The following is a 16226-nucleotide window of genomic DNA, read 5'->3' on the forward strand; positions in this document are numbered from 1 at the left end:
AAAAAGATAAGGACCAAACCAATTAGGGAAATAAAAAAAATGTGGAAAATCCTTCTCTGTCCACTGAGGCATCAAAAGTAGCATTGGAGACCAATTTGGTTCTGATCAAATGCCATGCAAGCAAAATACACAATTACACTAGCTTCTAAACTAGTTTAAAATTCTGCAAGGTAGGTTTTTAGGTGCATTAAAGACAATTAGCTATTGTAATTGTTAGAAGGATAGGAATAGCCGAGAAGAATTTTTTTTCACCCAGAGTATGCTGGGGGTCTGGAACCCTCTGCCTAAAAAGGGTGGCTGGGAGAGGCAGAAACCCTCATGCTATTTAAAAAAAAACTTAGCTATGCACTCAAAGAGCTGTAAGCTACGGGGCTATGGAGCAAATGGAAAGTAGGATTAGGATGCACGGCTCTTCTTTGGCCAGAACAGACACAATGGGCCAAATGGTCCTACTCTGTGCTTTAAATTTTCTGTGAATCTATGGACCAGCTTGACGAGGAAATGTGACACATTTCAATACCATTTTCTCCCTGTATTATGCAATTGGAGCAGCGTGCCATTTAAATGCCACATAAGACATTGGTCAGAATGCATGTCAACGTATGTTGCTAATTTCTGAACAGTCACCAGCTTGCGTGTCATCCTCAGAGATGATGATTGGCAGTGCTTTGATAAAGGTTGCCCTTTGTGGTTTACCACTAACCTGCCTCGCTGAAGGATGGTAACACAGATGAGGCACTAGTGGCATACTGGCATTTTTGGAACTATAACCTAACAAAATTATCAACAAGGACAGCTAGAATTGAACATAAAATTGGAAACTAAGATGAGAAAGAGGGAGATGACTGACTAGTTGGTTTAAATTGTACACGCACTAACAAGAATAGATGTCACCTCACACTGTTATAAGATTAATGTTAGTAGTAATTCCTGTTGAATTAAAATACACTCATCTTACACAAATCTTCAGCATTACCTTTAAGAAGGCTTCTGTTCTTTGCACTCTGCTTCTCTTCTTGGGGACTCAAAAAATTGGTTGAAAATTGGGCCATTTCAACCTTGGATCCAGTACCATGATGTTTACTTTCAATTCCACTGTTACAGTTAGTGTTTCTCATTTGTTTTAGTCGTTGAAGTGTTTCAAAGTCTATTAAACAGAGGACATATCTTTGTATTTATTTCATATTGTTCCAAATGGATAATAAACATAATGAATTAAACAGGCTTTCTATCTAAAGGGCATTGTACCACACCTTTCCTAATTGGTCCAATTACTGTATTATTGGATCCACTTTTGGCTTACCCTGTGGATTACTGAAACAGTTGTTCACGTGAGGACATCCCATGCCAAGGAGATTAAAAGAGTACTGAATTTGATCTGTTCTGCATGTGCAGAAACAAATAATGTATCAAACAGATACTAGAGCAGATACGTACTTGAATAGAACAAGCACAAGCATGAACAGATTTTGTAGTAGTGGCTAAGAATAGGGAGGGGCGAATATAACCGAAAAGCAGAAAAATTAAGAATTCAACTTGTAATATTGTGAAAATTACTACTAAAGCAAAATATCTCAATACAACTTAACTCTCAATTTATAGCTGGCCAACAATAAAAAAGTGAGAACTGCATCTCTCAGATGCCTCACATTTTATGAAGGATTTCACAATCTCGCTATCATCATCATATCATCAGGTGTTCAACAGGTTTTCTCTGAGCCTCCACCTTGGTGAAAGTTCATAGTGTCAGCCCAGCTACAGCTCCTGTTATGTGAATTTTGCTGGGTGTTCCTTAGTAGAAGGAGGTGTCTTTTGAAAGGAGGCTTAAAGGTGAGATAGGGGCAGGGTTGGGGTGGGGAGGGGGGAGGGGAGGTGCAAAGGAAAGTTTTTGTTAAAGACTGTTTCAATTCTGTGATAGGGTCGGCAACATAACTGGATAGATTGGAACACGAGTTGTGGGAAGATAACAGGGGTTTGGTGGACAGCAAGTTCAAGACTTCAGATGAAAGGGAAAACTTTTCATGATGCTTCACAGGGGCAAAAAGGAATTTGGAAAATGACACAAAGGAGGAGAGAAGAGAAGTTCTCTAAATATTGGTTAAAGAGATAGGTTTTAGGGAAGGTCTTAAGAGAGTAGAAGGGGCTTAGAATAAACTTCAAAGATTGGCATCATCATGATTGGAGGCATGGTCATTAATGATGGTAAGGGTGTGGTGGTTGGTGGGGGAGTGAGGGAGAAAGGGCAAGAAGCCAGAGTCAGAGCGATGGTGAATATGGGAGGTTTTTCAGTATTGGAAGAGTAATAGGAAGAACCAAGACCATGAGGGATCTAAACTTAATGAGAATTGTTATGTTGAGGCACTAGAGGTCCAGGAGCCACAGTAGATTAGTGAGGGCAAGTGTGATGGGTGGTCATGAGCACACGCAGAGTTAAGGATGAGCAGAGGTTGAGATGGCGGAGGATGAGAGGCTGGCCAAGTGAACATTGAAATGTTTGAATCTGGAGCTGACAAAGGTTTCAGCGAGAGATGGGCTGAGGTAGGGACAGACTCAAGCAATGTCAGAGAGGTGGAAGTAGGCTGTCTTTGCGAAGGAAAATATACGGGGGTCAACCAGGACACAGAGGTTGCAAAAAGCATGATTAAATGCTTTCAAAAGGAGATTATAACAATTGTTTGAAAAGTAGGAATATTAAAGTATATGGGGGAAATGAGGAACATGGAATTAGACTCAACGGCTCACGTAGGAAAAAAAACACTGGCACAAATTTCATCGGCTAAATGGTCTATTTCCATACTGTAATATTCTATGATCTGAACTGAGCAAAAATTTAATATCAGACTTAAAAAAACAAATATTTGTGGTCAAAATTCATTTCAGGTCAGAGACGGTGCAGAAAAGGTTCACAAGAATGGTTTCAGAGATAAGGAACTTCAGTTACTTAGATAGATTGGAGAAGCTGGGACTGTTTTCATTGGAATAATGAAGATTGAGAGGAGATTTGATAGAGGTACTCAAAATCATGAGGGGCCTGAACAGAGTAGATAGGGAAAAACTGTTTCCATTGGTGGAAGGATCGAGAACAAGCGGGCACAGATTTAAAGTAAGTAGCAAAAGTAGCAATAGCAGCATAAGGAAAAACTTTTTCATGCAGAGTGTGTCAGGATCTGGAATGAACTGCCTGACAGTGTTGTGGAGGCAAGATCAGTCAAGGCTTTCAAGAGGCAATTGAATTGTTATCTGAAAAGGAAGAATTTGCAGGGCTATGGTGAAAAGGTTTGGGAAGGGCACTAGGTAATTTGCTCTTACAGCACAGACTTGACAGGCCGAATGGCCTCCTTCTGTGTTGCAACAATTCTATGGTTCCATTTATGGTTATCAACACTATTTAGCTGCCAAGAAGAACCTACAATATTTACTTAATATCAACCACTGTACAAACAGCAGCACTTTCACTGTCCTCACCCACCTCGGACTGTTATTGCAGCACGGCTTGATGTTCTTCCTGCAACATTTTCTGCAACACATTCATATATTCCGGCATCTTCTGGCAAACAGTCCTCAACCACCCACTGTGCGACTCCATTACTGAAAGAAGCTCTGCCAAACTTTGCTGTTTTACCTGAAACCAGATCGGGGGCAGCATTGACACACATTAAGATAGACTGCCATTAGATAACATGTACTCCGTTGAAGTTACAAGGTGAAGATATGTACTGTACCACGTATGTTCATGATGCATTTTATCATGATTTATAATGCATAAACTTTAACTATACTGTATACTGAATGTTTCTAAGCTGTTTTATTGCTGCTTTGTTTTTGTTGGCTTCAGGGGTCACATTAATTTTTAAGCGTTAACATTGGGTCACATTGGACAATAGTTTGGGAATGGTTTACTGCAATTTAGGTTTTAGGATCCATTCATATTTTCTTCATTCCAATGGGGAAAAAAGTCAGATGCAACCACCAAGTTGTTCATGACTGTTTCTGCACTAACTCTAAACCTGCCTCTACTTTCAAATATTTGAGGAACAGAGCACTGTCACCAAGAATTGAGGCTATTATTCACGACTGACCTGTGCTACTGGTCATTGACCACCTCAATGTTGATGGAGTGGGAGACCATGCTGATCACTAACATCATGTTTAGGAGTCTGATTGGTCACATGGTTACCACCAATAATTCATTAAGTGTTCAGAATTCTGCATATGGAAGAATTGTAATGCTTCACCATTCAGTTGTTGCTTTTGCAAGTGCCCATTTTTTGGGTGTGAAACAAAGATGAAACATACTAATTTATTAACAGGGCTGCCTGGGCCCGATCTGCTCAAGTCATGGGGACCCATTTGCTAGGTGTTCCAAGCAAATGCCTAAGAGGCACAATCGCCCTTAAATATATGAATGAATGGCTTAACAACCGTTGAAAGGCCCAATCTGGAAATTAGTCAGTGATGCACAGGGCAGGTATCGAGCCTACACCAATCAGGGTTCTTCAGGAGCCACCAAAATAAGGTAAATTATTTATTTTAAAAATTCCCATTGCCTAACCTATATTGAACCCTTCATTACAGCTTTGCCCATCATTCAATAAATAGAAAGTATAATGAACAAAAAAGTGTTTCTAGGGCTCACTGGGTCTGATTCAGCTGCCAGACGCACTTAACAGTGACAATGTCAATACTTAAGTATGGCTGATAAGCACCATGAGTGATTATTATAGCTGACTTAATGACATAAAACTTGGTATTCTCACACCAAAGGGTTCTGAAGTCAACGAAAGGAAAACAATATAAATATCATATTGAAATTGAGGATATTCAACCTTGAAATTGCAAGTAATGGATCATCAGTGAACAGCCAACTGCACTCAGCCATGTTAGCTAACTCATAAATGTACAACAGTCAAATTGCTACTAGGGTGAGACTTTTACTCTCTCTATACATGTCCACTTATAGATTTAAACTTGGTCCCCAAGTTTCTGCCTCTTACAGATTAAGTCATGGTCTGATTCTTTGCACTCCTGGACATCAGAAAGCTGAACTCTTAGTGTGGCCACTCTCTTGAAATCAGCCTCCCACATGCAGGTTTGAACACTCATTGCCAGGATTCAACCTCACCATTTAGAAGCCAGGAGATGGTGATTGGAGGTGTTCCAGCAACTTTCCCCTGAAGTGTGAAGGTGTTGCTTTCATCCACAGTGACATCTGTCAGGGGCTGTGAGAACACAGGACACTCTGCAAACAGACAAATGAAAGAAGAACTCAGCAGGTCTGGCAGCATCGGCGGAGAAGAAAAGAGTTGACGTTTCGAGTCAGTACAAATACAATACAGCAATAATGCAATACCTTGCACAAACTGTTTTTTTTATTCACTCATAGGATGTCAAGTGTCCCTGGTGAGGCCAGTATTTATAGCCTGTCCCTAATTTCCTAACCCACTGCATCACCCTGCATCTCCACTGAAGGTATTTTGTCAACAGTAACTGTTGTACATTTGGTAGGTCTCACAGAGGTTCTGAGTCTTGTATGGTTAAATATCAACTGTTCATTGATAACACTCAACTGTTTATTGATAACACTCAACTGTTTATTGATAACACTTAACTATGTACATGCATACAAGGCGTAGCCCAAGCTAAGAGCTAACACCATGCTTCCTTCTACAGAGGAATTGTCCAATACAAAACTGAACCTTGTCTCAGATCATGTGTCTCTTTACATCACATTGTGGGTTGTACTGTTTCCCAGTCCTACCCTTTAACCCTTGCTATGTCAGATACACTTGTACTACAATAACTTTCATTGTATAGTGTTTCTAGCACAATAAAAGGCCGGGGCACTATAAAGCAAAAAAAACTGACACCAAGTCACAAAGAGATAGGGTAATTTTTTTTTTTTTTTTAAATTTGGTCATGGAATGTGGGCCTCGCTGGCAAGGCCAGCATTTATTGCCTGTCCCTAATTGACCTTGAGAAGGTGGTGGTGAACTGCCTTCTTGAACCACTGCAGTCCACGTGGTGTAGGTACACCCACAGTGCTGTGAGGGAGGGAGTTCCAGGATTTGACCGACAATTCTTCCTCTTCTTCTCTTGCTCCCTGGTTTTTTTTAACCAATGAGTGTCCTCTGGTTACTGACTTTGGACCCTGCAGAAGTCCTGCCCCATGACTCCACGGGAATTGCCCGGGAAGCTTGACTTCATGGGCAATTCCCCAGGGCCCTCCATAATAGTCTGTGACTGAGTTAGAAGCTTGACACTGTACTGGACAAAGCAGCCCATCCACAAACATTCACTCCCTCCACCATCAACACACAGTAGCAGCAGTGATATATTTCCAACTCAGGATGCCGAGTGACTTTGAGGGGAATTTGCAGGTGATGGTGTTCCCATGTGTCAGCTGCCTTCGTCCTTCTAGATGTAGCAGTCATGGGTTTGGAAGGTGCAGTCTAAGGAAGCTTGGTCAGTTCCTGCAGTGCATCTTGTAGATGGCACACACTGCTGCCACTGTGTGTTGATGGTGGAGGGAGTGAATGTTTGTGGATAGGATGTCAATCAAGTGGGCTGCTTTGTCCAGTATAGTGTCAAGCTTCTAACTCAGTCACAGACTATTATGGAGGGCCCTGGGGAATTGCCCATGCAGTCAAGCTTCCCGGGCAATTCCCGTGGAGTCATGGGGCAGGACTTCTGCAGGGTCCAAAGTCAGTAACCAGAGGACACTCATTGGTTGAAAAAAAAACAGGGAGCAAGAGAAGAAGAGGAAGAATTGTCGGTTATTATGGAAACTAGTCACATTTTTGTGCTTTGCATTGAATGCATGCGCTGCTTCCTTGGAAATTGACAGTCCAAAATGTGTGGCAGGTACCAGGACGCAGGAGACTGTTTCTCCTGAGTCGCTAGCAGCAGCACACAGGAGATCATTTGTCCTGAGTTTTCCATTTCAGGAGACTCTTTGGCAATCTGTGCAGGTCAGCGACCCTATAGTGTGAAGTTTTCTTTCTTTGCCCGGTCATGGGACATGAGCGCCGCTGGCAAGGCCAGAATTTGTTGCCCATCCCTAACTGCCCTTGAGCTGAATGGCTTGTTAGGCGATTGCAGAGGGCAATTAAGAGTTAAGCACATTAAGTGGGCCTCCAGTCACAGCTAGGCCAGACCAAGTAAGGGCAGCAGATTTCCTTCCCTTAAAAAGGACATTAGCAAACCAGTTGGGTTTTTACAACAACCAATGATAGCTATTTGGAAAAATGCCTTTGTCTTTTGTACACTGTGCATGTTGTGTACTATAGCTTTCCATAGTCATGTGTCATCTAGATCACATGACCCTTGATGTCATTTCCTTTGATTCTAGAGGAGTCAGGCAGAAACCAATGTAGCCACCACATGGAACAATAGCCATCATGGTCACTATTATTGAGACTAGCTTTATATTCCACATTTATGAATTTAATTCAAATTTCACCAGCAGTCATGGTAGGATTTGAACCCATGTCCCTAGTGCATTAGTCTGGGCCTCGATCTGGGTTACTAGTCCAGTGACATTACCACTATGCCACAGTTTCCTGCAAAGTGCTACCAGCTTTGTACTGATGCTAATCTGGAATGATGTAAACCAGGTGTCAGAGTGATTCTGGAGTAATGAAAACTCACTCCTCTAGAGATGCATAATTCAGTGCCAGGCCAGGACTTGACCCCTGACCCTGGCACAATTTGCACCATAAGTGCAGTGACCAAATGGAACAAAATGCAGCAATGCTACAATCTATGAACAAGGAAAACAAGAAGAAACTGGAACATTAACACTCTTGCAAGCAAGGTAGAATGACAGACTATGGATAAAATATCAGAAGTTGAGTTCCTTAAAATGGGAGGGGAACGGTGTTCATAGGAACACAGGACGTGTACAGGAGTAGGCTATTCAACCCTTTAAGCCAGCTCCGCCATTCAATAAGATCATAGCTGATCTGGTTGTGACCTCAACTCCACTTTCCTGTCTGTCCCCATGACCCATGACTCTCTTGTCTATCAAAAATCTGTTTAACTCTGCCTTGAATAAATTCAATGACCCAGCTCCATTGCTCTCTGGAGAAGAAAATTCCACATAGTAATGCGAGAAAAGGAATTCTCATCTTCATTTTTAATGGTAGACCTCTGTTATAGAGCTGATTTTTCAGGCAACTTTGATGGAAACATTGAACTTTATTTATAAGACAGCAGCAGCAGCTACATCATGTGTTCTGACAAAAAAAGGATTATTCTTAAAGCTGCAATCCTACATTTATCAAAACTATAATTATTACAACCCTCTTATTGTTAAACTGTGTTCCCTGTTCCAGTCTCTCCCACAAGTAACTTACCTGGCAGGGGAGAGACCTTCATCGCGTTTCTGCCAGGGAAAGAGAAATGGCTATAACCAGTCGAACTCCTTACCATGGGGTACCTAACACCATCCGAGTCATGGTGAAGGACAGCGAGCAAGGAACAGGAATGGATAGGACCTTCTTCACCAAGAGGATCCTATTCAAGCTGTGTGGTTTCGAGGCTACGGAGATCTACTGCCTACAGGATTTCCCCAGCGCTGGTTTCTTTGATGTGACCTTCAAGCAAGTGGCAGCTTGTGTCAACCACCTGAAGGTATTTGAGGAAAAGACCTGCCAGAAATGAAGATCCTGACGGCGGAGCCGCTCTTGGCTCTACCGTTGCAACGAGAACGGGTTGCGACTGTGCATCTGTACAACCCCTACGTCCCTGTCGTTGACATGCTCACCTTCCTTACCAGGTACTTCGATAAGGTTGGGAGCTGTACTGAGGTTAAAGATAATTTGGGGATCTGGACATGTAAATGCCAGGTTAAGGTAACGCTCAAGACTGATGGTAAGGGAGCCATCTTCCACCCCCCTTCCAGATTCGCTATCGGGGGAAGCCGTGGCTACCTTGTCTACGCTGGGCAACCCAAACTTTGTCGCTCATGCGGCAAGTCTGGTCATGTGGCGGCCAACTGCAGTGCCTTCCTCTGCAAGAACTGCAAACAGGAAGGGCACCAGACAAAAGATTGTAAACAGGCTAAGTGCTGCAACCTGTGTGGCGAGGCAAGTCACCTCTACAAGACCTGCCTCAAACATTGCCGTACTTATGCACAGGCAGCCAAAGCCAACGAGGGGGAAGCAGAAGAAATGCCTCGTGTCACTCCAACTACCAAGGCCCCCAGGGAGAACAACGGGACAAAGGAGGACACAGAGAGAGACAAGGTGGAGGAAAAGATTGGGGCAACAGACAGCCAACCAACAGCACTGCCCCCTGAACCTCCCAATCCTCAGGAGAGCGAATCAACGGAGGAGGAGGAGGCAGCAGTGGGAAAGCAGCAGGGGGAGTGGCAGCTGGTGAAGAGAGCCAAAAGGAAGAAGGGGCTAAAAAGAAACCAAGCCACTTCCCAGACAAGAGTCAAGAGGCGTCTCCTATCCGACATGGATAACAAGAGCAGCAGCTCTTCGGACGAAGAAGGGCCAGGGCGGCGCCAACAGAAGAAGCGGCAAAACGCTAGGGAGTTGGAGGATGAGACACCCGAGCTCCAGAACATTGGAGACAATGAGGAGACCTGCCCATCCCAACTTTGCCCACAACCTGAAGAGGCCAGTGCACCACAACCCCAGGAATCTGGGAACAGTGAGGCGCTCAGCGCACCCCAGCTCCAGGAGGCCGGGAGCAGCAACGCCCCAGAGGGGGAGAGGATTGGAGAAGCTTCTCCAACAGAGGACATTTCAAACCCCGCTCTCTGCACGGACCCCCAGATGCCACCCGAGCAGAACATCTCCAATGGGGAGGTTCAGGACACTTTCCTCAGCCCATCCAAAGTGAAGCAATTTGAGCACACCACGGGCATGGAGGAACTCTCAGAGACAACAGGTTTGGTAAGTGACTAACTGCTTTAAAATGGGTGTAAGATTGTATCTATAAATGTGCGTAGCATTAAATCTACTATACGATGTGTTGCGACCTTGGACTACCTTGCCAAGGTCAAAGCTGACCTGTTGTTTCTGCAGGAGTGTGTGATACCGCACCTCAGCTCCTACAGGCAATGGTCACGATGGTGGTCCCATGGGCCATCGATCTGGTCGGGAGGAAACGACTCTCATTCCTCCAGCCTGGGGATTCTGCTGTGGGGAGGCAGCTTCACCGTCTCCCAGGTTAAGGAGGTGGTGGGCGGGCGCCTCCTCGTAGCAGACGTAATGTATAAGAACGCTCCACTCCGGTTAATTAACGTCTACACCCCATCACGAGGAGCTGAGCGGCTGGAGTTTTTTCAGCAGCTCCCACTGCTGCTGGCAACCTCCAGGCCGGTCATTCTGGGCGGTGACTTCAACTGCATCATCGATGCGGCTGGACGATCCGGCAGGGCCGACAGCAGATTGGATGCTACATCCAGATCCCTGATGGAAACAGTAAAGGATGCCAAGCTGCACGACGTCTTCAGCAACCCTGCAGATGGAGCGCAGCGTAGATACACCTGGTCGCGGCCTGACGGGTCCATTCATTCCAGGATAGATTTCCTGTTTGTGTCCCGTGCATTCACAGTCAGATCCACCGACGTCAAGCTGGTGTACTTCTCTGACCACTGCCTCCTACTGACTGACTGTCACTTAGAGAAGGACCAGAGGGTTGGCAGGGGGGCATGGAAGCTAAACGTGAAACTGCTGACCCCAGAGAACATTGAGGTGCTCAAGAGGGACTACAAAGATTGGAGAACCATGAAACCCCACTTTGAGTCCCTGACACACTGGTGGGAAGCGATCAAGGGAAACATCAAGAGGTTTTTCGTCCCCAAAGGCATCCAGAAAGCTAGAAAGGAACAGAGGGAAATTTCCCGACTCCAGAAAAACATGCAGAACCTGCTCTGGCTGCGGTCAATGGGGGTCGATGTCAAGGAGGAACTCCAAGAGGTGAAGAGCCAGCAAGCCTCGCTCTTTGCCTCGGAGGCCTCCAAGATCATCTTCCGTTCCAGAGTCCGCTCCGTGGAGCAGGACGAGACATGCTCACGTTTCTTCTTCCAAAAGGTACACAGAGAGAGCTCTGTGATTAGCAGCCTGAAGGAAGAGGATGGCTCAGTAAAGTCATCGCAGTCCGACATTTTGAGGATCAGCAAATCCTTCTATGCTGGATTATATGACGTGAAGCCCACAGACAGCATGGCCTCCCAGTCCTTACTGTCCTCTATCAGGGAGGTCTTAGACGACAGTACACGGGAGAGTCTGGACAAAGCGCTAACTCCTGACAAAATGAGTCCTTCGAGAAGAGTAAAACTCCTGGAAGCGACAGCTTGCCGGCGGAGTTGTATTCGGCTCTGTGGGACTGGATCGGCCCAGACCTTCTGGAAGCGTACGAGAGTATGCTTCTGGCCAGCAGTATGTCAGAATCCATGAGGAAAGGCATTATCACTCTCATCTACAAGCACAAGGGGGAAAGGGAGGAAATTAGAAATTGGCGACCCATTTCACTGTTGAATGTGGACTATAAAATTCTGTCCAAGGTCATCGCCAATCAGGTCAAATCCACTCTGGAATTGGTGATCCACCCTGACCAGACCTGCACTGTGCCGGGCAGGAAGATCTCTGACAGCCTCGTGCCGCTCAGGGATACGATTGCCCATGTACAGGACAGGAGTGTGGGCACCTGCCTCATCAGCCTGGATCAGGAGAAGGCCTTTGACAGAATATCGCACACCTACATGGTGGATGTGCTCTCCAAAATGGGGTTTGGGGAGGGAATTCGCAATTGGATCCAACTGCTCTACACTAACATCAGTAGTGCAGTCTCAATCAGTGGGTGGGAATCAGATAGCTTTCCTATTAAATCTGGAGTCAGGCAGGGCTGCCTTCTCTCGCCTGTTCTTTCCATGTATTGCATAGAACCCTTTGCTGAGTCCATCAGGAAAGATCCGGGCATAAGAGGAGTGATGATCCCAGGTAGTAGAGGCACTAAGGTCAAAGCCTCCCTGTACATGGACGATGTCGCCGTTTCCTGCTCGGATCCGCTGTCGGTGCACAGACTTATCCACATCTGCAACCAGTTCGAACTGGCCTCAGGAGCCAAGGTAAATCGTGGGAAGAGCGAGGCCATGTTCTTTGGGAAATGGGCTGACCGATCCTTTGTCCCCTTCACCATCAGGGCTGATGGCCTGAAGGTGCTGGGGATATGGTTCGGAGGGACCAGGGCACGCGTTAGAAACTGGAAGGAGCGAGTGTCTATGGTGAAGAGGAAACTGGGCATGTGGGAGCGACGCTCCCTCTCCATTGCGGGTAAGAACCTGGTCATCAGGTGTGAGGCACTCTCGCTGTTGCTGTACGTGGCGCAGGTCTGGCCCATTCCACACTCCTGCATGGTGGCGATCACCCGAGCCATCTTCCACTTTATCTGGAGGTTGAAAATGGATCGTGTCCACAGGGACATGATGTACAAGCCTCTAGATAAAGGGGGAAAAAACATGCCCAACATCGCCCTCATACTGATGGCCACCTTTGTGTGCGGCTGCATCAAGCGGTGCGTAGACCCTCAGTATGCAAACACCAAGTGTCACTACATGCTGAGGTTCTACCTGTCCCCGGTGTTGCGAAGGATGGGTCTGGCCACGATGCCGCGGAACGCTGCAAGTAGTTGGACCATGACGTACCACCTGTCCCTCGTGGGAAAATTTATGCAGAGAAACACCTTCGACCACAAGTCCATCAGGCAGTGGTCGGCACGTAACGTCTTAAAGGCCCTGAGGGAAAAGGAGAGGGTAGACCTGGTGGGATGGTTCCCTGAGCAGACTGACAAAGTCATTTGGCAGAATGCCTCATCGCCAGAACTTTCCAACAAACACCAAGATGTAGCTTGGCTGGTGGTGAGAAAGGCCCTCCCTGTAAGATCCTTCCTACATGCCAGGAGTCTCACCCCCTCTGCACGTTGCCCTCGAGGTGGCTGTGGTGGGGAAGAGACCGTTGTTCACCTCCTTGTAGATTGTGTCTTTGCGAAGAAGGTCTGGAGAGAGATGCAGTGGTTTCTGTCGAGGTTCATCCCGAGCAGTTCTGTGACACAGGACTCTGTGCTCTATGGGCTGTTCCCAGGGACACACACCGAGACAAACATCAACTGCAGCTGGAGGATCATCAACTTGGTGAAAGACGCTCGTTGGTCTGCCCGAAACTTGTTGGTTTTCCAGCACAAAGAGTTGTCCCCGACCGAGTGATGCAGACTGGCACATTCCAAGGTCCAGGACTACGTGCTGAGGGACACAGTTAAGCTTGGGGCAGCCGCCGCAAAGGCGCAATGGGGAAGGGTCGCTGCCTAAGACCTTTCTGCCACAGTGCACTGAGGGGCTGGGAACTGTAAAGAGCCCCTCGGGATGTACAGATTAAAATGTATGTCTGCCAATGATTGTAATATTCATTGTTTGTTCTGATACACCTTGTGATTCATGTTGTAAAAGTTGAACCTGTTTGTATTTTTGTAATGGTGATTTGAAATGGTTCGAAATGTTTTTGAAGATTTATGAATAAAGTATATTTTTGCTAAAAAAAAGTCTCTCCCACAAGTAACATAGTCTCAGTATCCACCCTATCAAATCCTCTCAGGAACATATGTTTCAATACAATCACCTCTCATTCTTCTAAACTCCAATGGGTATCGGCCCAATCTGTTCAACCTTTCTTCGTAAACTAAGCCCCTCATCCTAAATAGAGCAGTTTATTAAAGACACAATTCTAGCACACACAACACAGACGAACTGATAAAAGGATTAGCATGTCTCTACCTGCAGTGCTGCTCAGAATACTCAGTGTCTGCAATATCAACATTCATTAATTTAAAAAATGCAACAACAAGAATCAGCTCACGGAACAAAGAGGACACAATGTTTACAGATAAGCTTCCACTGCAAGAAGGCATGCAAATATTGATAGTAACTGGATGACCAGCCAGAAGAAAAACACCCCAACAGAACCAAACAAGGAAATGCAAGCAAGAAAGTTCCTAAACCACAAACAAGCATATTGAGGAAATACAGAACTGCAGCACAGCAGGAGGGAGTGTTCAGTGGAGCATTTCACTTCCCGAGCTTTCTGCATTTTTTATCTTCTCTTAAATCCAATTTGCTGGAATTTTCAAAAGGAAGAGCGTATTCAATGATGAGAAAAATCTAATGCCATGTCCCTTCCAACATCTCAAAAATAATTGAGAAACATGTTCTTGTAATACACAGAACGGCCTTGTTTCCAGTAATATCTGTTTCCTCATTTTCATTCACATTTATTGGATCAGTGTCGTATGAACAAACTTTTAAGAAAACATACCATTCACTTAAAAGCCAGAAGGAGATCATTTGGCCCATCATCCCTATGCCAGCTCAGGTAGAGCTATCCAAATACATTTACTCCCTCACTCTTTCTCCATAGGACTACAATTTCTTTCCTATTCAAATATTTATCCAATTCCCTTTGGAAGACATCGTTGAATCTGCTTCAATATCCTTTCAGGCAATGCAATCGAGACGGATCATAGTTACACACTGTTAATACTTTTTTAGCTTTGCATTCCAGATCACAACTCACTTTGTACAAAAAGATGTTTCTTGATGCTACAAAAAAAAAAGCAGAGGTGCTTTAAATACCCGAGGAGATAGAAACATAGTTTCAGATCAATGACCTATCATTAGAACCTTCCCTATTGTCACCTCTGGTTCTTTTGCCAATCGTATTAAATCTGTGTCTTCTGTTTAACCAACTCTTTCACTGCCAACAGTTTCTCCTTATCTATTCTTATCAAAACTAATCATGGTTTTGAAAAGCTCCATCAAACCTCCTCCTAACCTTCACTCCTATAAGGAGAGCAACTCCAGCCTCTTCATTCTCTCCACACAACAGACTTACCTCAGTCCTGGTACCATTCTAGTAAATTTCTTTTGCACCCTAAGGCTTTGGTATCCTTTGTAAAACATGGTGCTATCATTATAAACTGAGAACCAGCCAGTGATGGTAGCATAACTTACCCTGTGCCTCTATTAATAAACCCAAGTATCTCAATGTGCTTCTTTAAAAAATATAGTCTTTTCATACTCACTTAACTCCTTCAAAGATTTATGCACATACACCCACAAGTCTCTCTCTTCCTGCAACCCCTTCATCTGTAACATTTTCCAGTTCTGATGTAAGGTCATTGACTTGAAACATTAATTCTTGAAACATGAATTCTTTTTCTCTTGGCTTAGATGCTGCGTGATTGGCTGAATGTTTCCAAAACTTTGTTTTTGTTACAATTTACAATTCTTCGTGTCTGCACATTTCATCAGGTGAAAAGGTACACACATCAAACATTATCTTTACGGACTGACCTGCTGTGTATTCTAGCAGGCTCAAGGAGCCACATGGCCCACCCCTGCTTCTAACTGGCATGTTCATAATCATTTTTACCTTTTCGTTTAGAGCAATTAGGCAAACGTTTTAACTTCAAATTGGCAAAACGCATTATTTAAAATAAAAGCCCGTTTTGAATGACGGGATTTTAAATGCTCCATTCATACACATGACCTTCAAAAAAGTTAAGTTTCACAATGAATTGCCAAAATAACCAGCGCCTTTGAGAACTTTGTGTGGTGTGTAAATAAAATGTTCTCTTTCCAAGTGACACCAGTACGTGAACTGGAGTAGTAAAGTTACTAAAGGAACAATTATTTAAAGAGATAAGTGGCTGTCACCAAACAAGCAGGAAATGTCTAAACTACAATATTCCAAAAACCTTCAGGCACAGAATCTACAGTGAACATAACTCATTACTCTCAAATTTCCTGAAAAAAAAACACTGCAGTAAACAAGCAAGATCTCATAGGAGAGGTTTTCAGACTTGGATCCCTGAACTCTGTGGGCCCTCTCTCAGAGCACTTGAGTAAGTCAGAGAATCTGCAAGACTAACAGATTTCAGACAATCAGCAGCTATTTTTTTTTTTGTATCTGTTGATATATTTAGCTGGTCTTTTGATCCTGTTTACTAATACCAAAAAACATTTTCTACTGACAGCCACACCTTTCCTTTAGCTAGCTGACATGAGTTTTTGAGAAGAATCGAGACTGTTCATATCAGAAGGTGTGGCAACATAGTGGCAGTTTTACCCGCATTTCTCATTGTCAGTATTTTACATTGAAGATTGCCTGATTATGCTGTTATGAAGCATTTTGGATTATTTGCTTCATTAAAAACATACT

At 44.4% G+C, this 16226-nt stretch overlaps 1 protein-coding gene across 2 annotated transcripts in view; it reads right to left on the reverse strand.

Moving 5' to 3' along the window:
- Positions 1–16226, reverse strand: part of LOC121269124 (myosin light chain kinase, smooth muscle-like) — an 82511-nt gene that overhangs the window by 50479 nt on the left and 15806 nt on the right. For both annotated transcript variants that reach the window (XM_041173597.1, XM_041173598.1), the window contains exons 2-4: positions 5123–5239; positions 3470–3622; positions 977–1147 (exon numbers count right to left, since the gene is read on the reverse strand). In XM_041173597.1, coding sequence (XP_041029531.1) covers positions 977–1147; positions 3470–3622; positions 5123–5239 — 441 coding nt within the window. The remainder of the gene's footprint in view (positions 1–976; positions 1148–3469; positions 3623–5122; positions 5240–16226) is intronic.

This window comes from Carcharodon carcharias, chromosome 23, assembly GCF_017639515.1.
Source record: "Carcharodon carcharias isolate sCarCar2 chromosome 23, sCarCar2.pri, whole genome shotgun sequence".
Taxonomy (NCBI): Eukaryota; Metazoa; Chordata; class Chondrichthyes; order Lamniformes; family Lamnidae; genus Carcharodon; species Carcharodon carcharias.